The 27,877-nt window shown below is 42.4% G+C and overlaps 1 protein-coding gene across 1 annotated transcript in view; it reads left to right on the top strand.

Moving 5' to 3' along the window:
- The window catches only part of VWF (von Willebrand factor), a 133,665-nt gene that overhangs the window by 38,320 nt on the left and 67,468 nt on the right, over positions 1-27,877 (top strand). Inside the window, exons 16-26 of the mRNA XM_027701142.1 lie at positions 4,721-4,961; positions 5,740-5,834; positions 7,369-7,529; positions 16,172-16,275; positions 19,484-19,622; positions 20,570-20,704; positions 23,629-23,775; positions 24,410-24,550; positions 26,190-26,309; positions 26,875-27,031; positions 27,606-27,764. Of these exons, the coding sequence (XP_027556943.1) occupies positions 4,721-4,961; positions 5,740-5,834; positions 7,369-7,529; positions 16,172-16,275; positions 19,484-19,622; positions 20,570-20,704; positions 23,629-23,775; positions 24,410-24,550; positions 26,190-26,309; positions 26,875-27,031; positions 27,606-27,764 (1,599 nt within the window). The remainder of the gene's footprint in view (positions 1-4,720; positions 4,962-5,739; positions 5,835-7,368; positions 7,530-16,171; positions 16,276-19,483; positions 19,623-20,569; positions 20,705-23,628; positions 23,776-24,409; positions 24,551-26,189; positions 26,310-26,874; positions 27,032-27,605; positions 27,765-27,877) is intronic.

The following is a 27,877-nucleotide window of genomic DNA, read 5'->3' as shown; positions in this document are numbered from 1 at the left end:
AGCAAGTCAATTTTCACAATTAAACTTTAATAGTGCAGAGCTGCTCCTTCCTATCTGTGCATTACATTCTGAGCTTTGTGCTCTCACACTGTGATGATTTCCCTGACTGCAGATCCATCAGCCCCCATTAAATGCTTCTGATGCCCAAGACATCTCCTGTCACATGAAGGAGAGCTATCCCTCTTTTAATGGTCTCAAGATGTGAATGTGCAGCTTGTGTAATTTGTGCTGATGGCCCATTGCACTGAATGTGTGCTCCACTCCTGCCTTGGTCCACAGAGGTTTGGTTTCTTGGGAAATGACTTGACAGAACCAGTTTGCTTGATTTGAAGTGGAAGATTGTCAGGGAGAAAAGTCATTAATGCAGCACAGCAGTTCTGCTGTGTGTCAGGCTAACAACTCCCATGTCTTTATTATTTTAGTTGCTGTTTGATTATTTAAGACCTGACTCACACCCCTGCAGCCCACCATGATTAAGCACCAGAGCCAATCCCTTCATGCTGGATAGGAGGAGCAGACAGGTCATACTGTGACAGGGTCATGAACCTCCATGTAAAAAACTGGTTAAAAACCAGGCTGGATGGTTGAGCCCAGAGAGTGGTGGTGACTGGAGTTAAATCCAGCTGGTGGCTGGATTTAACACCGCTTCACAAGGGCTCAATACTGGAGCCAGTTTTATTTGGTATTTTTATCAATTGTCTGGGTGGAGGGATTGAGTGTTCCCTGAGTTAGTTTGCAGATGACACCAAGTTGTGTGGGAGTGTTGATCTGCTGGAGGGCAGGAAGGCTCTGCAGAGGGGTCTGGACAGGCTGGATCGATGGCCAGTGGGATGAGGTTCAACAAGACCCAGTGCCGGGTCCTGCCCTTGGGTCACAACAACCCCCTGCAGCTCCAGGCTGGGGCAGAGGGGCTGGAAAGTGCCTGTTGGGAAAGGCCCTGGGGGTGCTGGTGACAGCGGCTGGACATGAGCCCAGGTGTGCCCAGGGGGGCAAGAGGCCAATGGCACCTGGCTTGAATCAGCAATAGTGTGACAGCAGGACCAGGACAGGGATTGTCCCCCTGTGCTGGGCACTGGTGAGGCCACACCTCAAATTCTGTGTCCAGTTCTGGGCCCCTCACTGCTGGAAGGACATTGAGGTGTCCAGAGAAGGGCAACAGAGCTGGGGAAGGGTCTGGAGAGTAAGCCCCATGAGTAGGGGCTCAGGAAGCTGGGGGGCCTCAGCCTGGAGAACAGGAGGGTCTGGTGGGACCTTTTTGCTCTCCACAACTCCCTGAAAGGAGGTTGTAACCAGGTGGGAGTTGGTCTCTTCTCCCATGTAACAAGTGACAGAACAAGAGAAAATAGCCTCAGCGGAGGTTTAGATTTGATATTAGGAAGAATTTCTTCACATAAAGGGTTGTCAGGCATTGGAATGGGCTGCCCAGGATGGTGATTTTTGGAGGTATTTAAAAGTTGTGCGAATGTGGCGCTTAGGGACATGGTTTAGTATTGGAGTTGATAATGTTACTTTAATGGTTGGATTTAATGATCTTTAGGGTCTTTTCCAATATAAATGATTCTATGATTCTCTGTAGCATATGTGTCTATATGTATGCATGTATTGTTCTTTGGCAAAGGGGATTCAGTCAACAGGTCCCTTGATCTTCAGTTTTTAGGACCCATTGATAAGCCCACTATTTTCCTTGAGGTGGTAGTGCTGGGACAGTCCTTGTCTTTGCATGGCTTCTGTAAGAGGATCTGTATAGGATAAATCCAAGAGTGATGGAGTGGGGAATTAAGGGCAGGCTCTGAGCAGCATTTGGGGGTGGCTACATCACATGATGAGCCTCAGCATGGAGGGAGGAGCTGTGTTAAATCTAGTCCTGACAGGGTACACCTTCACCCAGAGCCTCTGACACTTTCACCTTGTGTTACCCAAGAAACTGGTTGGGGTTTATGCCCCTTTCACTCCACCCACAAAAGCTGCATGAGCTGTCTGATGCATGCACATTTTTCCAATGTGTTCCCACTGTTTCTCATGTTATTCCTGGGGTAGGCTGTGCTTCAGAGCACAGTGTTGAGCTGTTTAGTTTTCATAACAGGCATCCACAAAGACTGAATGTACCTTGCCTTTTCCTCTCATTTTCCTGGCAATAATGGGATGGAGGTTTTTTTTAGTGGCAGTGTATTACACAGTGTACAGACAAGTCCCCTCCCAGGTCAGTTGTCTCGCCTTTTTACTGTTAAAAACAGATGTTGCTGGGAGGTGATGGAGCAGTGGAGTGGGAGATGGACTGTGAGCATGGCATTGGGTTGCATAGCTGGAAAAAGAGGGAATGTTTCAAAAATCCTAATAGGTGCACGAGCAAGTAAATCATAAAATCATAGAATGGTTTGGGTTGGAAGGGGCCTTAAGGATCACCTAGTTCCAACCCCTAGGCAAGGACACCTTCCACTATCCCAGGTTGCTCAGAGCCTCATCCAACCTGGCCTTGAACACTGCCAGGGATGGGGCAACCACAGCTTCTCTGGGCAACCTGTGCCAGGGCCTCCCCACCCTCACAGGGAAGAATTTCTTCCTAATATCTAATATAAACCTGCCCTCTTTCAATTTGAAGTCATTCACCCAAATGAGTTACAAATTTGAGCTAAGAAAGGGATCCTCTGTAAAGTAGTCACTGTGGATAGGGAGTGTCACCACTGACTAGAAAATAGGGCAGAATTTTGGGCTCAGTTATCCTGTCTAGTAAACTGCTGTACCTGCCTGAAATCTGTCAAAGCAGTTCCTTGTTTCTAGAAGTTCATGTGTAGCAAATAATAGTTTTGGCTGAGGCCTCATGGTTGTTCCTGCTTGGACATGCCTTTAGTGATGAAAGTTATTTTTAAAATGGTCCTCAGCCCTGGGCTGTGCCCGTTCAGTATTCGATTTACTGCAAAGATTGTGTTTATGTAAATTAGAAGCACGTTTCTGTGAGCTTCTGCCAAAGACTCCTGTTACTATGATTGAACCTTTCATCTACTTAGTTTTGAGTTAGGAAGCATTTACTCTGCCTACTGTGTGGATGAGCACACGTAAATTTCTTGGGCTGTGTTTTGAAAGATGTATTAAATAGTTTGGGCACAAGTCACAAACTTGGGAGATCTTTGCTCTGGAGGAGGATTCAAGCCACCTTAGATTCCTCTGGGCTGGATCCTTAAGTTAGGGAATTGTGTTCCTGTCTATGGGAATGCAGGAGCCTCAACAGAAGTTGGGGAGATGTTGGTGCCACCATGTCTGTCTTCAGTAGGCAGAAGTAATTCTTCATTTCAGAAGAATTTTGTGAGACGTTTGTTGGCATGAAGTCCTTGCTTTGTTAGCCCAGCTGACACCTGGGGGAGGCTGCAGGCCTGTAGCCTTGTTATTGTTTTCCTGCCACTGCTGTTACAGTTCCCAGGGCTGTGTGTTCACGGAAGAGAGGGTTGGGATTATCACATCATTCTGCAGGTATAAGAAGAGGAAGAGCTTTCTATGTAACCCTTTGATCTTGGTTTTAGCGAGGTACAAATGCGCCAACTTTTGTTTGCAGCTGCTTCCCTCGCTCCGCTGAACATCCTTCTTCATCATCTTATAAATCTGACTGTTTGCTGTGGAAGGTTGCTATAAACGAGATTTTGTAAATCCTGGTTGTCAGGAGGCCTGTTAAATTAAAGCCCTTAATAATACTAATCTGTTTTCTTCTCCTCTGCAATGTCATAGCTGCCACCTAGTGTTGATGCTGATGTGTGCAGAGGTGAACGCCCCAAAATCAGCGCTCTGGAAGTGAAAGTTATGCGAACAAAGAAGCCAAAGTGGCTCCAAAGTCCATAATTGGTCTCCATAAAGATGAATTCATAATCAAAAATCGGTAGTACCCAAGGTTTGGCTCCATGATTGCTAAATTATTTCATTATTTGCACCTGTTTCCATGGAAATCACTAAGTGCTTCTGGGATGTGAGGCTGTAAAGTATTGCAGCACCTGCTTATCAAGGCAGAAAAGTACTTTTCTGCTTATTTTGACCAAATTGTCCCTAACCATGTTGGAAAGGAAGAGGGGTGTGAATGTGTACATGTCACCTGTAATGCTCCTAACATGTAGAATTGTAGAATGGCCTGGGTGGGAAGGGACCTCATCTTCTTCCAATCTGCTGCCAGGGGCAGGGACACCTTCCACTATCCCAGGTTGCTCAGAGCCCCATCCAACCTGACCTTGGACACTTCCAGGGATCCAGGGGCAGCCACAGCTACTCTGGGCAACCTGTGCCAGGGCCTCATCACCTTCATAGTAAAGATTTTTTTCCTAATATCTGATCTAAACCACTCTCTGTCAGTTTGAAGCCATTCCTGCTTGCCCTGTCACTCCATGCCCTTGGAAACAGTCCATCTTCAGGTACAGAAGGCTGCTATCCAAATAATAACAGGGGTTGGACAGAGCTCGTGTTGCTTGTTCTGGATGAAATTTTGTACATGGGTTTCCATTGCAGGAGTTGAAGTCCAGTCCTGACACTGATTGTAGTAAGGTTTTGTTTGTGCCTGTACAAGCAGCGCCCTCGGCTGCACCGGTGCTGCAGAGTTAAGGAGACACAGCACAATACAGGCCTCTATTGATGATAATAAATAAAGACCTTTTAATCCCACTTCCCAGTGTGGTGTAGGCAGCTTTTCCTTTGGTTGGCTTCGGGTCAAATGCCAGTCTCCCTCATGTGGCACGTCTTCCCACAGCAATGACCTGTCCTGAAGGGCAGGTGTACCAGCAGTGCGGGACGCCGTGCAACCAGACCTGCCGCTCCCTGTCCTACCCGGAGGAGGACTGTGAGGAGCTCTGTGTGGAAGGCTGCTACTGCCCCCCTGGGCACTACCTGGACGAGCACGAGCAGTGTGTGCCAAAGTCCCACTGCTCTTGTTACTATGATGGGGAGATCTTCCAGCCAGAGGATGTTTTTTCGGATCATTACACCATGTGGTAAGTGCGCCGTTTGTAACTCATCCCTCAATGCTGTGACTCAGCCACTCCAGCTATCCAAAAATTTAACAGGGTCAGTTCCTGTGCCTCCAAAAAAACAAGTGGTGAGTTTTGCTGTTGCATCTCTATCCACGTAATGTCAAATGCCACCTTTAGTCAGAAAACACTCCTTAGCCCTGTTCTATGAACAGTTCCTGCCAGTTTGAAATGGAGTTTAATTACTGATAATACCTACTCTGTAGGCTTTTAAAATGTCACTTTAATGTACTGTGATACATTTCTTAAACATTAAAACCTAATTACCTCTGTCAGAAATACAAATATTAAAGAGCATTTCTAATTGTTAAATTGAGCAGCTGTGCACTGAGAGCAGGAATGTAATTGCTGGGCAGCTCCTGGCAAGCCCAGTTTTGGGAGCAGTATCTTCTCCTTTTCTCCTTTACCACAAAAATCCTGAGTTTCATGCACTAGATGGTCCCTTACCTCTCTCCACAGCAAAACTGCCTGTTACCTTGCCCAGCTTTATCCCTTTGCAGATGCACTGGATTCAGCAGGGCAGGGCTAGCAGACAGCAGGGTTACTATGTTCGTATATCACATCAACTCTAAAGAAAGCCTCTAAGGTTGACAGACATAGTGGATGGAGAGAACAAATCAGCCCCAATGAGAGGTGTAATTTTAGTACTGACAAGTTCCCTGTTGTCTGAAAACCACAATGTGAGTGAAAGCTATATGTCATTGGATTAACTATAAGCTCTATTTGTTTTTTTTTTTTTAAGCTATTGTGAAAATGGCTTCATGCACTGCAGTACAAACAGAGCTCCTGGTGCCTTCCTGCCTGATGTTTTTGCTGATGAGAAGCCGTCTGCCAGAAGTTAGTATGTCTTAAAAAAAAAATTATTTCCTGTTTTTTTTTTCTTATTCAATTTCTTGATAATGTAGAATAGGGAAGAAGTACCAGAGGTTGCAATGGCTGGTGAGCTTGTGAGTATTTTTCTAATTTTTTTTTCTTGGTTATAGGATAGAAACAAAATGTTTGCCTGAGAGGATGCAGAACTCATTGAGTCTCACCTTTCAAAATCATAATTAGCTACTGCAGTCTCTCTCGAGCTGAAGAGGTTAAAGGGTCTCTTGGCAGTGATCTGAGGCCCCCAGACTTGAGGATCTCATGCCATCAGTAACTAACCAGCTTGTACCTCCTGCTTCTGACTGGCAGGTTGCAAACTCTTCTTTCTGGTACAAATGAACCTTTCTGTGGCAGGTCAGACTGCTGCCAGGCTCCCACTGTGCCTTCCAGCCATAAAACCTCCTGGAGACTGACAGCTGCCTCACAGAGCTAGGCACTGCAGTGGAGACAGAACAGCAGTGCCGTGGGACTTTTTGGGGTTTCCCACTGATATATGGATAGAATTTATGGGGTTGTGATCAGAGAGGGGCTTTGAGACTGGATGCATCTCAGGGGGGACAGGGCTAGTGGGGATTTGGAGAGGCTTGGGAATATCTGGGAGCTGAACTTTGATGATCCTTGTGGGTCCCTTCCGACTCAGGATATTCAGGGGTTGTATGATCCCTTTGTGAACACCAGGGGTAGTGTCAAACATGGTGCCTTCCATGGCACACTGCCAAATGCACGGTGCTTGAAAAAGTTTTTGGTTGGTATTTTCTGGTGCCTTAGAGACAAAGGGTAATTGCTGGTCTTTGCATTGTCTGATAAACTACCAGGCATCCTTGTTGCCAAAGCTCCTAGTGGAAAACACTGTAAATCCAACTGTACGTACAGGGTAGTGACCTGCTTAGTGTTTCTTGGTAGACCACTAGGTTGGCTCACCTGTTCTTCAGGTGAAGCCTTCTAGGTGTATCTCTAACCAATGTTGTTAGGGCAGACTTTTCCTGATATCAGGGTGTTAAGACTTATCAAAACCCGAGAGAGGTGTATTGCTAGTATTACTTGAAATAATGACTTGGAGTATCTTGGGACATTCTGACCTTCTGACGGAATCTGGAGGTCTCAAAGGGCTTGTATTTAAGTTAAGGGTGTTGCTATTTACAGTCACTAAAGTTGTTATACCCCGTGTGGAAGGTGGTTCTAAATACAATCATATGTGATGCTGTTGCTTCTCAGGATATCAATTTTCTGCTGACCTGGGTAATGTTTGGAATTGCACTGTTATGTTTAGTGCAGCTTTTTTTGCTTCAGTATTAGAATACCTGCTTTTATGGCAGCCTAACTGAGCTCACTTCATGGAAAGTAGGGACTGTTTTCTTTACAATTTCATGGCATAGTGGTGTAGTGTCTATATTCTAAAAATTAGTTTTCTATTAGAAACGTTGATCCATCTTTTAGAAAAAATACTGTGCTAACAATACTTGAGTTCTAATTGCAATTTTTGTAAAATTATTCTTTAAAGTAAAAAGGAGCCTGTTGTGCAGACCCCCCATGGAAACAATTTTGTGTCCTGCAAACAACCCAAGAGCAGAAGGATTGGAGTGTGCCAAGACTTGCCAGAACTATGACTTGGAGTGCATCAGCCATGGCTGCATATCTGGATGTGCCTGTCCAAAAGGGATGGTAAGCAGGCTTAACTGCACAGAGAAGCAGATTCTCTTTGCTTTCTTGCCTTCCTTCTTTTCTACCAGTAGTCTTCTTGCAGCTTGGAAATCGGTGGTTGTGAGGTATTGACTGTCCAATTGTGGCTGGTTTAAAGAATGTGTATTAGTATATCTGCATAGAAGATGAACTTTAGTTTGTAATAATAATTAATAATCAAAATGCCAAAACTCACTTCTAAGACCAGTTTACGTCTTTCTTCAACTCTGCTACTAAACACCTCCTCATTCTTTCTGAACTTCCCTAGTCAGAGATAGAAATACACAGACACCCACATCCCAAATACCGATCCCACATCCAGGTTAATTAGAGGGATGGAGCACCTCTCCTATGAGAAAAGGCTCAGAGAACTGGGATTGTTCAGCCTGGAAAAGAGAAGGCTTTGGGGTGACTTAGTTGTGGCCTTCCAGTACCTGAAGGGAGCCCACAAGAAAGGTGGAGAGAGACTATTTCCAAGGGCCTGGAGTGACAGGACAAGGGGGAATGGCTTCAAACTGACAGAGAGTAGGGTTAGTTTGGATATTAGGAAGACATTCTTCCCTGGGAGGGTGGTGAGGCCCCGGCACAGGTTGCCCAGAGAAGCTGTGGCTGCCCCATCCCTGGAAGTGTCCAAGGTCAGGTTGGATGGGGCTCTGAGCAACCTGGGATAGTGGAAGGTGTCCCTGCCCTTGTCAAGTCTCCATCTCTACTGCTTCCTTCCTGTGTGTTGTACCAAACTGAGACTTCCCCACATGAAGGTATGTGGGACACAGAACTTGCTAAGACGACACCACAAGGTGTCCTGGAGTTGCAGGTGGGGTGCTGAGCACGCTTTTTTCACTGCTAAGATGCTTTCTGGAGTTCAGGTTTATGTCCCACTGCAACCCTCAAATTTAATCAATAATTTTTTAAATAGAATAAATAGGTTTTTGCTCAGTCAGTGACTGTGAACTCAGTGTCAATTTAGAGCCCTGATAAAAAGTAGGCAGAATAGCAGTTCTCTGTCTCTTCTGAGAGCAGTTCTCTTGATGCTGTTCTCTGAGCAGTAGAAACAAGCATCAGTTCAGTGCTGTGCAACACATCTGGGCGGGTGAAAAGTCACGCACAGGATCTCAGAGGGGACTGGGCTTTAGCCCAGGACAGAGGTGGAGCACATGGCACACTCTTTATGAAGTTCAGTAAACGGCAATTTTGAGTTCCATGTCCAGGGAAAGTGATGGAATCTAAGAAGCTTTTGATGTTCAATGCATGAAATGCAGATGAACACACCTAGCATATGTCGGAAAAAGAATTGAGGTTGTGTGTTTTATTTTGTTTGGGATGGTTTTTGATCGCTGTGGTGCTTGGAGACATTGCTGGTACAGTTTTCAGACTGAGAGAAGCACATAAGAAAGCCTGATGTTCTCAAATGTTGCATCCCAGGAAGTCTAGACATAAAAAATATTATTTTAAGGGTTTTTTTATCCTTTATACCTGCTCAAGGTTCAGGCTCATGAATATGAATTGGACATTGAATGTTAGCAAATGAAATGTGGCTTATTACTTCTAGGGTTGAGATGTATGTATATGCTTAGGCTTCAGCTTTAATGAATTTACTTCACTACTTTAAATTCCATTTTAGAAAGCAATTAACTTCACTTGGAACCATGTCTTTTTGTAAAGGTATGTTGTTTTTTCCTCTTCTGTATCAATACAGGTGTTTTCTGCCCCCAGATTCCTTCCATTATCTTTCTAGAAAAACAGCCCTCCCCTGAATTCTCATAATACAAGAATTTCTAGCATTAATATTAATGTATTTCTTGAACATTGCTACCATATTTTGCTGCTATATACACATTTATATCAATAGATGCTACTCCAGAATAAAATGCCTGCTGTAGGCAAAAGCTCAGGCTTGTGAAATGTCTTGGAGGTACAAAGTGAAAAATACAGAACAGAATTTGAAAACATCCATAAATTTTCACCACAATTTAAAAAAAAAAGTGTTGCTTCTTTTCACATTTCAGTTTTCAAATGTATGTCCTTTTAGAGAAGAATATTCCTGAATAGTAGTGGGAGAACTAAGCTTAGAAAAGCTTGTGGACTTGTAAAGTTCCTAGATTGCCAGGGTGAACAGGTTTTTCTCTGTATGTGACAGTCAGACCTCTTTGATTTCGTGAAGGGGCTTGAGATTTTGTTTCAGTTCCAGGATATGGTAATATCTTTGGACATAATTGTGGAAAACAGATTATGATAACGACTCAACAGGAAAAAGAAAACTCCCCCGAATCAGCTTCCTGGTAATTAACCTTCATGTTTAGCACAGAATTGTGCATTCCTTTTCAGTAAGTTGGAACAAACAATTCCTTCATAGAATTCCTACCACGGGAACAGTCTTTGGCCTTGTGGAATTGGAAACTCCAGCTGACTTTGCAGTGGTGTGGAACAAACCCCTGAATTCAAGATGGTTTGTCAGGTTCTGGATAGAAGAATGGGGCTCAGTATTTTTTTATTTTTAAAGAACTAGTAAAATTTAAGTTCTTTGTCCACTAGATGACAGTATGGTTCAATCTTCCACTAAACTCGGCCTAGAATTGCTTGTTCTCCTTGGCTTCCCATCTGGCGGGGAATAGAATTTAGGAGATACACCGAAGTCATGCTGGGAAAAGCTGGTGTAGAGACAATCTTCTTGTAACCACGGCCGTGCAAAGATGGGATCAACCCCAGTGCCTTTGCCGTGTGGGTCCCCTTTTCCATGTGTTACTCCTGGCTCCACAGGACCTGCCAGCTGGTTGTCAAAGAGCAGTTTCCTCCTCACCGATAGGATGAGGTTTGGGGGAGAATTTTTTCTTATTTCTGTGTTCTTCAGTGAGCCTTTGTGCTCCCAGAATTACCTGCCAACGAGAGAAGGATCTGGGGTGGTGACCAGCTGCTGCTTTCCATCCTGACATCCTCTTTCTAATTTAGGCTGGGCACACTGAGACAAAGCTCTGCAAAGTCACAAAGTCTGTGTTTTCCAGACTTGTGCCAACAGAAGTGAGCAATAAGGGGAGTGGAAAAAGAAAGGAATATTTCTTTTACAGGTTGGTCTCCCTTGTTGGTGTTCTGTAATCCTGATTAATTTACTAGCACTCACAGAGGTGAGCTACTGTTTGCAGGAAGGTCTGTGGGAATTATTGATTACTGAATATTTATTCCCATAAATATTTGCACGTTCTGGAAGAAACTATGCCTTTTTACTGAACACTTTTTTTTTTGGTACTGTAGCATATGAAAATTATCAATGATCGTGGATAACTTGTTAGCAAAAAAATTAATCTTCTTGCTTGCCTAAAATGGTTCATAAGTAGTGGATTCACCCTTCCCTGGAAGTGTCCAAGGCCAGGTTGGATGGGGCTCTGAGCAACCTGGGCTAGTGGAAGGTGTCCCTGCCCATGGCAGGGGGTTGGAACAAGATGATCTTTAAGGTCTCTTCCAACCCAAACCATTCCATGATTTTATGATACCATCAGGAAACACAGTCAGACATGTAGTTTACATAAACAGCTCTCCAGTACAATTTGCAAGTGTATGTGGCTGTTAATATGTAATTAAGTTATCCCTACACGTGTAAAGGGATATACACAGGTCAGTTAGTTGAGTTATCAGTTTTAAACAGAGGAATCTGTAGTCTAAAATCTGTGTGGACAAATACCCTGCCAATTTTCAATTACATATCTGAAAAATAATGAAAAAAAAAATAAATCAATGATTGCTCATGAACATGATGCTCCAGCTGATTTGATTTGAATTAGAAAATTTGCTGGGGTGAGAAACTGCCAACCAATTGATTATTTCCCCAGAAAATGCAGATAAAATCTAATTTCTTTCAACTGAAAAATAAGTTTTCCAGTTCATCTTGACTTAGTATTTTACATTGTTTTGATTTCTAGCAAATAAAAATGTTCAGTATGTCACAAAAAGTAGTTTTTCTTTTTCTGTCTTTGATCATCTGGAGGGTAGGAAATTCTCCATACTTGTCACCCTTTTGCAGAGCAGAAAAGATAAATCATAACATATGTGCAGAAGTGTGGGGAAAAATATGCTTTCTCAGATTAGTTTACTGCACTCCAGGTTTTTCCCATTGGAAAATATTAATAAATATACAAATGGAGTGTTAACCACCTTTCTGGGGAAAAAGAGGAGCAGAACAATCAGAAAGCACAAAATCCAGACACTCCAAAACTAGAAAATTAGTTTCTTTCAATTTCCAACAACTGAAGAAAAACTAAGGTTTAAAAGTTAAATAAAACATTTTGTTACATTCTGACTGCTGAAATAAAACTATTTCTAGAACTTTATATCAGTAGAAAAATGAAAAAAATATAAACCCTAAACATATTAATCAGGAAAGTTTGGAAGGTTGGTTTTTTTTTTCCTTCCAAACTATTTTCAACTAAAATTTACCTGAGTGTTATTTTGATTTTTCCAGCTAGCTAGCTATGTTGTTTTTTTTTTTTTCAGTGGAGGCTTATCCTGTATTATGTCTTCATGAGGAGGTGGGTACATAAACATAAGAAGTGTACAGCTAATGTAAGAAAGAAAAGTCAAGTGTTAACCAGCACATTTTGATGCTCTCTCCTGACATGTTTTTGACTTGTCTTCGTCTGCACAGAAATAGTCACAAGCTGTTTTAGTTAAAATAGTATATTTATGGAAGAAATTCGTTACTGTGGGTGGTGAGGCCCTGGCACAGGTTGCCCAGAGAAGCTGTGGCTGCCCCATCCCTGGAAGTGTCCAAGGTCAGGCTGGATGGGGCTCTGAGCAACCTGGGCTAGTGGAAGGTGTCCCTACCCATGGCAGGGGATTGGAACTAGGTGTACTTTAAGGTCCCTTCCAACCCAGGCCAGTCTATTATTCTGAAGCCTATTAACTATTGGCTTCTAATATGACCCACTTCCTTTACTTAATCCCACACTCCTTTATACCTTTGGCTGACTTTCTGCTGAAGCCCCGCAGGTGTGTCAGGAGGAACAAAGTGAATATCCGAGCTTCCCTTGACACAGAGATACTCACTGAATTGTGTTGACCAAGAGAGATCAAAGTTTAGGCTTATTGAGATGGAGTTTAGAATCAGAGAATCTCCTGAGTGTGAAGGGATCTACAAGGATCATCGAGTCTGGCTCCTGGCCCTGCACAGGACAACCCCAAGAATCCACCCTGTGCCTGAGAGCTTTGTCCAAACACTCCTTGAGCTCTGTCAGCCTTGGTGCTGTGCCCACTGCCCCGGGGAGCCTGGTCAGTGCCCAACCACCCTCTGGGGGAAAAACCTTTTCCCGATATCCAGCCTAAAACTGCCTTGACACAGCTCCAGCCATTCCCTCGAGTCCTGTCCCTGGGCTCAAAGAGATGAGTTTCTGCCCCTCTGCTTCCCCTTCTGAGGAAGCTGCAGGTGCTGTGAGGTGTCTCCTCAGTCTCCTCTTCTCCAGCTGAACAGACCGAGTGCCCTCAGCCGCTTCTGGTGTGGCTTCCCCTGCAAATCCTTCACCATCTTTGTGTCCCTCCTTTGGACACTCGGACAGCTTTAGATCCTTCTCATATCGTGGTGCCCAAACTGCCCCCATACTTGAGGTGAGGCCACACCAGTGCAGAGCAGTGTGGGATAATCACCCCCTGTAAGTTTAGGTGAGAAGAATCTTAAAGCTTCTGAAATCTGTAATATTGTCCTTTCCTTTGCAAGACTTTGTCGTTTAGCAATTAATAAGGCAGAGCAAGGAAATGACGGACATTTCTTTCTCCCTCAGTAGTGGGGGAATCATTAGCTAGTCAACCATTTGTAATCCCATGGATGTAGAGCATCTTCATGAGGGTGTTTAGTGGTGCAAACAGCAGCTGTTCTCATTACAGACCTGTCTTTTCTGGGGGTTGCCTCCCCATAGCTCATCTCAAGCACTCAGGATTGTTAAATCTCCGTATTAACTGCTATCTACTGTTGTATTGAGGAACCTATGCCAGGCAGAGAGGGACCTGGGAGTTTGGATTGACAGGAAGCTGAACAGGAGCCAGCAGTGTGCCCGGGTGGCCAAGAAGGCCAAAGGCATCCTGGCCTGGATCAGGAACAGTGTGGCAGCAGGAGCAGGGAAGTGATTCTTCCCCTGTACTCAGCGCTAGTGAGGCCACACCTCGAGTGCTGTGTCCAGTTCTGGGCCCCTCAGTTGAGGAAGGATATTGAAGTCCTGGAGCAGGTCCAGAGAAGAGCAACGAGGCTGGTGAAGGGACTGGAGCACAAGTGCTGTGAGGAGAGGCTGAGGGAGCTGGGGGGGCTCAGCCTGGAGAAGAGGAGGCTCAGGGGAGACCTCATCACTCTCTACAACTCCCTGACAGGAGGGGGGACCCAGGTGGGGGTTGGTCTCTTCTCCCAGGCAGTTATCAGCAAGACAAGAGGACATGGTCTTAAGCTGTGCCAGGGCAGGTTTAGGTTGCATATTAGGAAGAAATTCTGCCCAGGGAAGTGGTGGATTCTCCATCCCTGGAGGTTTTTAAGATGGATTGAATGTGGCATCAGTGCCATGGTCTGGTAACCACAGCGGTAGGGGATCGAGGGTTGGACTTGATGATCTCAGAGGTCCCTTCCAACCCAGCTGAATCTATGATTCTATGACTTCCCCAGAAAACCCAGCTGTTTGTGGATAGTGCTACTGGTCTTGTAGTACCAGATAATGCTTGTAATGCTGCATGGCATTGGGCTGCCAGATGTACACCAGCTTTTGGATGTGGTGTCAGTATGACCAGTAGATTGTGTGTGTTACTGTTAACAAAATCATAATTCATTGAGTTTTGCAGCAAAAAATGTTTAGTCATCTGGTCAAAGTCCACCTCGGGTTTTTATGTCCTGCTTTCTAAATCCAACCCACCCACTCTGCAGTGTCCAGACAAGGTGCTCTCCCCTCTTTGTCACTGGATCAACAGTTGCTTAACTGGTTGTGATAGAAATACTAATACCAGTCTGTGAAGATGTTGAGGAGCAAGTAGAATAGGTCCTAATCCTTCTTTTACTAACCAGATGTCTAATCCCAAGTTTTGTATCCCAAGGCAAGCCCCCGAGTTTATTGTGAACTGTGTTGCTGAACACTCTGCAAAAACTCAAACGTAGCCAGGAGTGTGAAGTCATATAGTGCTTTTTTTTTTTTTCTAAATGCCACCAGGAAGGAAGGAAAGAAGGAATTAAACTCCCTTGGGAACATGTGGTCTTCTCTGGACTGTTTTCTCACCATCCTTTGTAACTATTAAGTCTGAGGCAGAGCTGCAACTCTATCATCTAAAAAAGCATTTCTTTGTTTCCATCTTGCTTCTACTGGAGGGTTTTTATTTGGCATAGTACAGCTTTCCACAAGCTACAGAGCACGTGAAACTGCATGAGAATGAAGGGACTCTGGGCTGTGAAATCTTTTTTATTAGTTGTTCTGTGTGGCAGTTCTAGGTCCCCATAGGAAAAGGCAGATTTGTTCTTCTTTATTAACCTGGCGTTCAGACTGCATTGATCTCACTGGCCCGTATTTAATGGTAAAAAAGAAACTATTTTAATGATTTGAACGAGTTTAAAGTGGGAAGGTGATATTTTGTGACTTTTGAATGAGAGAAAGGGGAAGAGCTCTCCATTTAGGTATTCCATGAAGCAAGAGCCAAATCTATCCCTGACTTTGCAGAACCATGACCGAGTGAAAATTCAGCATAGCCAGTTTTGGTTGTGTTTTGATTCTCTAAAACTAAGTGTCTTCAAAATGGAAAGTAGTCACAGAAAAAGAAAAGAGAAAAGGAATGGAAAAAAACCAAATAGTCTAAAGGCATTGCTTGTTTTTGTTTGGTTACTTTCTTTTTTTTTAAATTTAAGCAGGGAAAAATTATTTGTTTTTATACAAAGAGAAACTAAGATCAGTAGGGTAAAACTGAAAAAGAAAAAACTGTAGATAGTAGATAATGACCTATTTCCCAGCAACTGAGTTTGTGAGAGTGGAATAAAATCTCAAGTGAGTTGATATTTATCTTGCTTTCTAGGAAGTAAAAAGGATTTGAAAGAAACTAAATGGTTACTGCAATTTTTAGAGGGGAGCTGACAGAGGAGAGTGGGCTTTGTTAAGAGTCTGTTGTCTGTGACAACAGGATCTGCATTTGCACACGGATTCTTCTGGCACTGTGGCTCCTGGTCTCCTCCTCAGTGATCCTAATTCTGTTTTTAGTCCAGCTGAGTCCTGTGTCTGGCTGCTTTTCTGATAGGCCTTCCTTCAGTTTGCTGTGTGTGAGAAGTATGTGCTATTCACCTGCTCTCCATATTTGGGTTCACCTGTTTTATCCCCACTGCACCCTGCTTTGGGTCAAATTGGACTTTCTCATTGTGACATTCTTGTATAATCTGATCCATTCCCCCAGCAGCTCAAACTGGTGGGAGCAAGATGTAATATATCTACCCATAGTTCTATTTATGTTTATGGGGGCAAAATATTATTAGTGCTGTACCTTGTCTTACCTTAGATAGTCTTGAACCATTTTGTCTCTCTGTTGCTTTACTCTTCATCCACATGTTCTTTGTTTGCTCCTCACTCCTTGCTGCCCTTTGTTGGGACAGGTACCAACAGACCCACGTTGTGACAAACTCTGTGTTTTGGTAGGTGCGACATGAAAACAGGTGTGTTGCTCCTGAGAGATGCCCATGTTTCCACAATGGAAGAGAATATGCCAAGGGAGAGACAGTGACTAAGGACTGCAACACCTGGTGAGCCACTGGAACATCACTTTCCTGTTTTTGCCTTGGGCACCTGACATGTTTCTGATAACACCAAATATTGTTGGCTTAACAGGTCTGTTTTATAGCAGCTCAGGTTTTGCAGCCCATATTGCACAGACCATCACATCCCCTTTGCATGTTGCATGAAGACCCAACAAAACTCCTTGTAATATCTGGCAACCTGTACCTGGTACCTTAAAAATAGGTTGTGTGTCTGTGCAAATCCTCTGTAGGCACTGGCTAGTGGATTTGCTCCTTGATTTTGCAGCACAAGATAACGATATAGGAGCTCCTCTGGGGTGGGAGGAATGGAATCTGTGCTTTGTCACTAAGCTTTGCTGTCATGCTTCCCTTTTTTTTTGTTTTTGCTACTTGAGATGCTTCAAATCAGTCCTTTTCAGCCAGAAGCTGCATCAGCAGAATGGGTGTGATGTGCCAGCTATAATATGATAGATGCCCTTCAGGAAAATATTAAAGAATTAGGCAGAGACAGAGTTGACCTCTTATATCTCTAAAGAGTGCTCAGTCCATTGATATATTTTGGGGAAAAAAGAGTGAAAACTCTGATAGCTTGGAAGAAAAAAGTGCTCCGTGTCTTTCACCCTTATCCTGTGTGGTCCATGAAAAAGAATTTATAGGTTCAAAAGAAAGTGCTGGGCTGTTCAGTTTGCATGAAGGGAAGTCCTCAGCACAGCCTTTGGTGAGGTAGAATGTGTTTGCCACTCTTGGCTCCTGCCTGCACAGCACACTGGCTGCACTGGAGGTGCTTTGCTTTCCGTGTGTGTGTGTGGAGGGAATGTTGGCTCTTCCCTGCAGAGGTCCAAGAGTCCAAAGTGTAGGACACTGAGCCACCAGCAGTGTGAAAACTCTGTTTTCCTTGAATTGACACTTCAGAATCTGTCATGAATTCTATCCAAAATGTCCCTGACCAGCTTTGTGGCACCCCAGGAACAATGTTTGTTATTCTCTGTGTGACTGGGTGGAGTTGGATCAGAGAATCACTGTTGAAGAGTCTTTTGGCTTAGTTTTTGTTTGGTACATTGACCTCTGAGTAACAGTGATTTCAAGTCTTGTATTCTTAAACTAGTGGGACCACTCCTAACTAGTGTAAATTAGACTTGGTTTAAGGTTTTATGTGGAAATTTTGACCTTTCAGTGTTTTGTTTCATTTCTTTCCTTTGTAGCTACATGTAACATTGTGAATCATCCACTGTAATTAAACCTGGGGAAAAGTAGATTTGAAAGGCAGAAAGATGGAGGAGAAGCTGATATTTTGTATAGATACAAGTGCTATAATCTACTTACATTTCATATAGGTGAAAGTGACTCAGATGAAAAACAGACACAATGGAAATTTTATTGAAACAAGTAGAGTAAAACTCCTAGGTGTTGTTGTGAAATTTGCAAGATTCTTCATAATAACCATGCACAGTCCTCCTATTTTCAGTCATTCTTATAATCTTTGATCTTAAAATAGTCATAACCACGTTGCTTCATTCTTGTGACTGCCTGTTGTAAGTGACATTTCCTCAAATACGTAGAATTTCCTTCAATGTCGGCGTTAAGAAAATGTTAGAAATCAGGCTTTGTCTCATTGATAAAAAGTTCTTCCTCGCATTTTAGGTATTTTTCTTGTATGTGAAAGTAAAATTGGAAATAGGGTCCCTCAAAAATGTCACCAGGGCTTTTTTGAACTATGTGTCTTTGAAAAGTTTCATGATAGTTCTCAGCAAATATCAAGTCAAATGTCATTTAGAAAGTGATATAGGAAATTACTATTGCTTTGAGAATTAATAAGAATTGAGAGTCTGCATTTTGGAGGTCAGATCTTCCTTTCCTTTTGTTTTTGCCTTTTGTACTGCTGTTGCAGGAGTTCTCATTCTCACTTGTTCTTAGCCAGATGTGAACACCTGCAAAGGCAATATATGAGCCAGAGGTGTCAGATTTGGCGTTTACATCCAGCCTGACATATGGGAGACCCTAATTCATGAACAACGGAATGTCTCTAAGCCTAAGCCAGTGGCAAAACTTTTGTTATGCAACGTGTTGGGAATTCATTGTAGGGCTCAATGAAAGTTTTGGAGTAACACTTAAGAAGCAGCACACAGCAGGAATCTGCTAATCTGAATTTTGCTCCGCCACGTACCTTATAATCTGCCCGTGCACATATATACAAAACCTTGGTCTTGCTCTAACTATTAGCAGAGGATTAATGTCAGAGGGTGTAATAGGTTTCATATTACTGAAGTTTCATTCGTTGAAGAAAATGTATTGCAGAATATTTATTATAAAGTGAAATGTTACCAAGATTAAACAACACTTATGTTTGGGTTAAGGCATTACTGGAGAACTCAGATCAGTGCCTGGTTTTTCGTTGGGTAGCAGTTTGATCTTGGGAAAGTATTTCAGGTTCTTTATCCCTGAGTTTTTATGTCTGTAAAGCACAGATAGAATTCCCCTTTCCCTGCCCTTACAGAACTTGATTAGAAAATTCCTGGGGCACTGATGGTGTCCATCTGCATTCATAGAGTGTTTAGTAGATGAATGTTTTGCCACCCTCAAGCAAGATATTGCTTATTATGTTATTAAAGTCTTATTATTTGATATGGTGTCAGCTGCTGTTCTAACTCCCCATTGACCTTGGTTTTTATTTTATTTGCTCAGCCTCTTGCTAGTTAGCAAATCAATTTATGTCACTGATCAAAAGGCTTTGGGTGTCGAGGGAAAGATCCCCTTTCATACCTTCAGCTTCTGTAGCAGGACTTGTGGTCCTCCAGGATATCTCTGGGAAAGGGCAAATAGACAGAGTTGGTGCCCTGTTTTTCTAAAATGGTACTTGGAGCACAGCAGCATATCCAAAATAAAATGTAATGACATTACAAAATATTCCTTCAAAGGAGGCCTGTCCAGGCCTCTTTTTGGAACAGGGAGATTCAAAAAGCTCGTATTCCTACATGCAGTTTTTAAGAAACAGAGAAACATATCCCTTATTCACTTAACATTAATGCACTATTTGGATTTATACACCCAATGCTGATATATGCTAATTTATATTGATGAGAGAGCCTCTCATCTGGTGTGTGGTAGTGAGCTCCTGGTGGCAGAAATTGTGGCACTTTCACTTTGCCTAAAGCACCTTGCCTTTTGTTGTTTATTATACACATTGCAATAATGATGATTGTTCTCTCTGTCACAGTGTGTGCCAGGGTCGGAAGTGGGAGTGCACCAAAAATCTCTGTGATGGCACCTGCACTGTTATTGGCACAGCTCATTACTTGACATTTGATGGACTGAAATACAAGTTTCCAGGAAACTGTCTATATGTATTAGTTCAGGTAAGAACATGTCAAATGCTAAAGCTGCCTGATGATATACGAGGTATTTTACATCAGGTGAGAAGGCCAATGTTGGGATAAATCACAGTAAAATATTTTTAATTGGTGAGCCAGATGGATGGTAGAGGAGAGTAGAGCTTTAAGACTTCAAAGATGTCTTGAGAATTTCGAAGATTGCATTTTGTTGTATAGAAATTTAGGTTGTCACGTGTCTAGCTGGCAGTCACAAACCTTATGATAGAAGAGCTGTCTGAACCTCATCTCTAACATGGAATTGTGGATGTCCATAAAAAATCAATTTTTCCTCATTCTCCACTAGACCCTTTATCCTGTTGTGGTGGATTACTGTCTGGTTGGGACAAGGAATGCTCAGTAAACCTTCCCTAAATTCCCCCAGAACAGAGACTCTGCTCTTTCCCTCCGGCACAGTCACTCTCCTCTTCCATGCACCAGCCCTTTTGGAGTACATTGAAAATATCCATTTCCCTCACAGCAAAGAGGAGAGATGGACCTCACAAAGAAAAGAAAATCAGTACATTACACTGCATCATTGCTCCCCAAGAAATAGGTTGGCATTACTGTAATTATTTTTCATGTACAGGTAGGAAAGCGTGGGTATCAAACTTTTGGCTCAAGACTGTGCAAATTTCTTCCTAATTCTTCTTTCTAAACCTAACCTTCTAGATTTGTATTTTAATTTTAGCACCGAAGCTGTAGAGTCTTGTAAATCGAATAATATCTGTGTATTCAGGAATGGACCTCATGAATATCAAGGCTAAGCACAAAATAAATGAATGTGGGAATATTTCACATGCCAACATATATCCTATTGGCCAAGATTACACAGGGTGTTATCTGAGGCTTCTGTTTGCTCTAGGTGTTTTTCTCTATACGTGTTTTTAAATGTTCCATGTCACTGACTCATTGATTTATTTTTTATCTGATAGGATTTCTGCAGGGATGACTCTGGAACATTCAGGATACTAATTGCAAATGAAGGTTGTGGCTTCACTGGAGAAAAGTGCAGCAAAAGAGTTACCATTCTGTACGGAGGAGGGGAAATAGAGTTGTTTAATGGAAATGTACGTATGCTTCTTTTCTCTTGTTTTCCTTTTTTCTTTTTTTTTGGGGAAAAGAATTTCAGATTGTTTAGTAAGATATGAGGCATAAATGACATCATGCTCAGGGGTTCTTGATCATCAAATGAAAAGATTAGCAGGATTATATTGGCCCATTTTGCTCCAAGAGGTAAAATGCTATTTTGGTGTTTCTCCTTGATGCCAACAAATTTATCTCACACGGAATGGTTTGGGTTGGAAGGGACCTTTAAGACCACCTAGTACTAACACCCCTGGTATAGGCAGGGACACCTTCCCCTAGACCCCTTCCAGGCATGGGGCAGCCACAACCTCTCTGGACAACCCAGTGACTGACCCATAACTTGTAAAACATCAGACCTAATTTAGCAATCTGAAGGACTGAGCACACAGGGAAAAAAAAGAAGTCATGGCTCAAACAAGTTGATGATGCAGAATGTTAAATTGCCAGATGGAATATCCAGATTACTGGATTCTTCTTTTTCCTCCCTTTTCCTACCCACAAACACTGAAGAACTGACCAAGAATCACTTCTATTTCCCATGTCCCTCCACAGCAGGAAACAAGCTTTCCAGAGGGCAGAGTTCACTCAGCTCTTTGCCTTGAGCACTGCAACAATTGAGGCCGTGTGTGTTCAAACACTGCAGAGCTGCAGCGGATTATAGTGTTTCAATTGCTCCATTTTCAGAAGTGCTGTGCTCTGAACTGGCATCTGGACCAGAGAATTTGCAAGAATGTTCCCAGTGAAATGTGAAACCACTCTGCATTTGCCTTATTTTGAGTTAACAGGCAAAGCTGTACCAGGTTTTGAATTGCCTGCAGAGTGCCACTGATCCTTGGCAGGAAGACAGAAAACATGCCCATTACTGATACTCTCTGTGCAAGGAATCTTGGCAGCATATGATCCATGTAGGCTTTGGGATGCTGGAGGAATGAACATAGGACATATTGATTGCCCAGTTCTTTATTTTTACTGCTAAAGAATTCCCTGCCTGGTTGAGGGTGAGTAGCAGTACAGGGACCATTCCATCAAGTCAGGCTTTGTCTGAAAGCTTCTTTAGGTGACAGATTTTCAGAAAAGCTGTGCTTGCATTTGGACACCTGAGAAAGGGCTACAGAAAAGGCAGGAGGTGATTCAGCATCCAGTGACTCCAGCAACAGAGGGTGTTTGGTCCCTGAGAGAGCCTGTCCTTGCAGGAGCTGGATCTGTATTACTACACTGTCCACACAACCCTACTGAATTTTTAGTTGTCTTTTTAGAGAGTTTAATTCTCAGTCTAACAGTATCTAGAACAAGTTTGCCTAGAAATAACAGCAAACAAAATAGAGATCAAGGCAAAATAACTCTTAGGTAATTTCTAACCCAGTGATGACTTCCTGCACTCTTTTTCCACAAGAATCCTTAAAAGCAAGCCCAGGTATCAACTATTTTTTTTCCATTAAAATGTTTCCAAATAGCATTGTTTTAAGATGATCTGTTTTGAGAGCAGTTTCTAATTTTAGGTAAATGGGGACTCAGTTGGAGTATATATATGTTACAGTTCTGGCTCACATTTTAAAAAAAATTGTGAAGTAATTTTTGCTTTTCTGAAACAAATAAATCTGCCAGTTTGCAAGGTCAAACGTTGGACTTCATGGTTGGGCAAAAAGCCTCCATAAACATAGAAATTTTGTAATTTAGGTCAACCTCCCAGCTCAACTTTGTCCTCTGTTTTTTGCCTGAGTTTGGAAAGACAAAAACTGCTCTAGAAGCAACCAAGTGACCAGGCTGTGTAGTCATACCTGGGACATAGGAGAAGGTAAAAGAGCTTCTAGTATCTAAATATTTTTAACATGTTCTCCCCTAAAAACATTGAAGGCTCTCCTTAGGAGATCCATGGAAGATGTGAACTGTCTTCTTTGGGGATAAAAGTTTCTGATGATGACTCAGAGGTGAAGAGAACTGAATTTCATTGCTGAGCTTTTGCCGAACTGAGCAAGAAAGAATAGTGGAATAAGGAAATATTTCTCCCTCAAACTAGGGAGTGGATGAATAGTTTGTGGGCTCCTCTTTCTCCCTTGATTGTATTGATTGAAACTTTTCATCTGCCTCTTTCACAATTAAGCAGTTAATGCATTAGTGGTGCTTAAAGTAACAGCTGTGCCATACTTTTCTTTCCAAATGTGGTTAATAATTCTATTAGAGTTCCCATTGAAAGGGGATTATGGTGTGAAAGAAAGTGTTTTAAATTAATCTCTTAAATTCTTAGTAGCTGGAGGCAATGCAGCCAGATGGAAGAGAAATAGTCACAGGGGAAGGGAAAGCGATGGAAAAATGAAGATACGCTGAAAGGAATCTCTGTGGATTTTCCCTGTTGGGGTAGAGTTGGGAAGAGAGTTCTTCCTGACTTCAAGATCAGACTCTGGTCCTTCAGAAGCCACTGATGCATGTGGTTTTTCTAGTTCCTATTAAACTTAAACCTAGCCAGTCCCTTGGTTGTTACTGGCCCTCAGGAGCACAGAATTTGTTTCCTAAAAAGATGAAATAAAAAAAAACCCCAAAACCCAAAACCCAACACATAATTATTCAGTGAACTATTGACCAATACTAAACTGATCATTAATTAGAAATACCCTGTCTTCTTTATCAGCCCTCACTGCTCTGTGTGTCAGTATTTGTGGTGAGTGTATGTTATATCCTGGGAGCACGAGGAACCACATCCAAAAATTATAGAAATGGGATGAGATTGAAATACTGCACTTGTATCCCAATTTTCTGTTTTGCTCTGGAGCATCTGGACAGTGTATGGGAACTCTCTAGAGAGCAGCATGTTTGGAAGTACCTGTTAACCCATGAGCACGTGTTCCACTGGGACTTGAAATAGTAAATAGAGACACTGTTGATAGCACAATGTGCTTCTCTTGTTCAGGTGAACATCAAGATACCTCCTAGTGATGAAAATAATTTAGAAGTCATGAAGTCTGGACGTTATTACATCATTTTACTGGGCGAAAGCATCAGTGTGACCTGGGATCTGGCCATGGGAGTCTCTGTTATCTTAAAAGGCAATTTCAAAGTAAGTGTTTTTTGCTTTACTTCTTATTCTCACTAAAGAATGCCCTTACCCTCTCTCTGGGGAACAGCATTTTTTTTTAATGCAGACTTGCTGATAGATTTCCATGGAGTATTAGGCACTTGCTTGAAAATAAAGGCTTTTCTTTGGCAATAACATTAGTCTGCCTTGCTTTCCTGGTAGTTCAATTGTGAGGTGTAAATCCTGGCTCGTTGGAGATGAGCTATGACAGAAAGGATGAATACTGAGGTGCCTCAGAATAACTGTGCCTTCAGTGGTTTCTTCTGTATTCAGGAAAAGCAGTGTAAGGAACCAGATTCCTGAGGACTGTCATCTCCAGAAATTAAAATGGGATTGTAGGGCCATACTCCAAGTACAGCCAGCAGGCTCTGCTGATTAGAGTTGCCTTGCTTTCTGGAGACAGTGTGGTCCTACTTTCAGCTGAGCAGAATGGGAACAAGAGCTAAACTTCTCTGTGAAAGACCATGTCTATTTTGGTGGACTTGGCAAGACCCTGGATAATTCAGCTTTTAAGCCTCATGGCATTAGAGCTCGAGGCTAAAAAGACTTCTCAACAAAACCCTAAGCCAGTGTAGAGATGTAAGATTTATGTGTTTTGTGTTTCTTTCCCTGCAAGGATCAAGTGTGTGGTCTGTGTGGAAATTTTGATGGAATCCAAAACAATGATTTGACCAGCAGCAGTGAACATCTTGAAGTAGATCCAGTTGACTTCGGGAATTCTTGGAAAGTTAATCCATCCTGTGCTGATGTTGAAAAGGTGAGCGTGAATGAACTGTGAAAACTAATTAATGTGGGTTACAGTATCACTCAGGAGTGGGCAAAGAGGTTTGAAGGGATAAGAATAAGTAGAAATTAACTCCTTTCCCCATGTTTTTGCCAAATAATGTTATTTCTTGAAATCTGATAAGAGATCAATTAACTTACACAATGCTGCTGTGTTGCCTGGCTTCAGATGAATGTCAAAACAGCCAATCTGTATGGTGTAGGGGCTGTTCATAGAGTTATCCAACCCAGATGCTTGAAATCCAGGTATAACTGGAAATCTCATTTTACAGTTTAACCTGAAGACAACCAGCTGTAATTTTCAGTCACGGGGAATTCAGATAAAAATTTCATAGTTCCCCATCCAAATTTCTATATCCCAAATCTTAGTTTGTCCATTACAAACAACAGAATACTTAGGTTAAATTCTTTCTGTTTGCTTCTCATTCTTTTTCTAAAGAGCATTCAGTTATTGTTTTAAAATTGGAATGGCTTGATCAGAAAGAGCAGGATATGGAGGGGGGACATGAGACTTTATTGCCATCTATGGTTGCATCTGAATTTTGAGGAGGGTACCTGCTATCTGGAAGTGTTATCTGTGTGCCAGTGCTGGAGATTTCATGAGGTGCTAATTAAATTACACATGAGGGTCTGTGTTCTCTTTTCCAAGTATAGAGTTTTGAAAGAATGGAACTGAGTAATAAATTTATATTGAGCTGGCAAATAATAATAATAACCCATAGTATTTCCAAATCAAAAAATGTGAGGAAACAGCTTGAAGAGAACTTGTTTTGACATTTGTAAAATGAAGCGTCTCATTCAGCTGAGCTTTTTAAGGCTAAAAACTTTTTCTTGAAAATTTGTCTAAATAGTCAGAGGAGGGTGGGGGAAGAAAAAAAGTCTTTTTTTAGATCTTTTAAGAAAATATTTAAATGATCAGAAAATTGAAATGAAGCATTTATTCTTGATCACATGAAATCTTTTGGGTTACTTTACTAATTATGTGCAAGTGTGACATAACCACAGTGTTGTTGAATGGTGAATGTCACTTTGTTCACATGAGTTGGTTGGAGCACAGAGGAATTTGCAATACTGGGGAGTAAAGGCTGAGAAGGAGCAGCTTCTCATTTCAGTGTAACAGGCACAGGACAGAACCTGTAGAGTGTCACAGTGATAAATGCCACGTCAATGCTAGTGCTCTGTGCTCTTAGATAAATAAAATGGGAGAGAGAGAGGGAGAGAGAGAGACTACTGAACCATTCAGCAGTGGCCTTGGATATTGTCTGCTGAAGTCTGGTCATATTTTTGAGCCTTGTTGACCTTCTGCAGGGATGTGGATGATCATTTTTCAGGATGAGTGTTTGGCACAGAGTGTCTTACTGTCATCAAAATGTCCAAGTTAAAACTGCAGTGTACAAGTAAGAGCTGGAGAAAATCTGGGAGGTGATCTGCTCTGCTCTGCATTCTGCCGTGTCAGGATCTGTGTGGGTTGTACAATGCGTTGAAACTTTACTCAAAGAAACAATTTCCTTTGTCATGAAAAATTGCTAGTGAGCCTCTTGCTTCAGCTTGAGGAGTACTGAGGTCTTAAAGGCAAGACTAATGCAATCTCTACTGTCTCTTATAATATAAAGCCCAACCTGGAACAGACCTTGATGTCTCCACTGTGTGGTGGAAACATAGTGAAGCAGATGATGGTAGAAACATCATGCAGCATTTTGTCTGGAGATCTCTTCAAAGAATGCAAAAAATTTGTGAGTATTGAGTCATGTGTTTCACATTCTTCAGTTCTGTGTGGTCTGTGCTGACAGTGGTTAAAGCTAAGGGGAAAGATGTGGTTGTGCTGACAGCACGTGGGACTTGGAGGAGGCTGACTCATGTTCTCATCTCTCACCCTGCCCTGTAGCTGATGCTTCCTGGGAAAATGCAGAATACCACCTGGGAGTAAGCTATAAAGTAACTGAGGGAGATTTTACTGTGCAGCCCAGAGTCTGGCACATGAAGTGAAGCAAAAGGGTTGAGACTTGAGGGAAGGGGAAGCTGAGCTAATATAATACCCAAGGTGCTGCACAGGAGGGATGGGAACGCGGCCTAAAAACATATCAAATTTTTTCATATGGGGAATAGTAAGAGACAACAAACTGCAGTTTATATAGCAGCTTTGAGGGTGTGGTCTTGCTGACATCAGGAGGAATATCAGCACTGATTTATGTGGCACCTCAGCTCTTGACAAGTGGAGCACCCAAACCATCTGAAGGTTAAATATGTCTACAGGAAGGAGATGAAGGGAATCACTGAGTGTACTGTGCTCTTTTGTAGGTGAATCCTGAGCCCTACATAGACATTTGCATGTATGACACTTGTGCTTGTGAATCTATTGGGGACTGTGCCTGTTTCTGTGACACCATCGCAGCCTACGCTCATGTCTGTGCACAGAAAGGGGTTGCTGTTCACTGGAGGTCACAGACCCTGTGCCGTAAGTACTGGGTACATGAGGAAGAACTGGGTGAAAAGGTTCAGGATTTTGGCTCAGATAAGCTGGTCAGACTTAGCTCTGCTCCCACTGATGTCCAGAAAACTTCACCTTAATGGGACCGGGCTGGCAGCTCACGCTGGCGTTTCCACTCCCTTTTCTATTTCTGTTCAGAGTTGTACCTCAAAACCCCATTCCATCAGTTAGAGGATGCCATGATCTGTGGTGCAAACAAATCTAGAGACAGAAATGTTCTCTGTAATACATATATATATGTGTGCATTAATTAAAGCTTAAAGTTTGTTTTGCATTTGCATTTGCAGTTATCAAACTCAAATATCTGTGGTCTAGAGCAAGTGCTTCATTATGTAAAAAAAAAGATGCAAGTGTGAGGAAGTGGCCTGCCCTGCATGTAGTAAAAAAATAAATAAATTAAAATTGGTTATAGGTGGAAATATTTGTTTTTCTAGGAATATGTGGTTCACTTAATATGACACTTGGTGTCATAGTTCTGAGAGGCATGGTGAATAAATACTCTGATTTGATATTTTTTGCTTCTGATTCTTTCCCTGCATAGCACAAAGCTGTGAGGACCTGAATAAAAATGAATTAGACTATCAGTGTGAATGGAGATATAACAGCTGTGGGCCTGCTTGTCCTATAACCTGCCAACACCCACAGCCTTTGGAGTGTCCTCTGCAGTGTGTGGAAGGATGCCACGTACACTGTCCTGCAGGTAAGTCCATCTTTTACTTTACTTAAACAGTTACTTATCTTTTTTTTTCTGCTTGACAGGCTTACTGATGTGTTTTCACCACAATTTCTTACTGCCTAAGTAGGGAGATGGTT

Source organism: Neopelma chrysocephalum, unplaced genomic scaffold, assembly GCF_003984885.1.
Source record: "Neopelma chrysocephalum unplaced genomic scaffold, ASM398488v2 Primary Assembly neopelma1_149, whole genome shotgun sequence".
Classification (NCBI taxonomy): Eukaryota; Metazoa; Chordata; class Aves; order Passeriformes; family Pipridae; genus Neopelma; species Neopelma chrysocephalum.
This window is presented reverse-complemented; position numbering and strand designations above follow the sequence as displayed.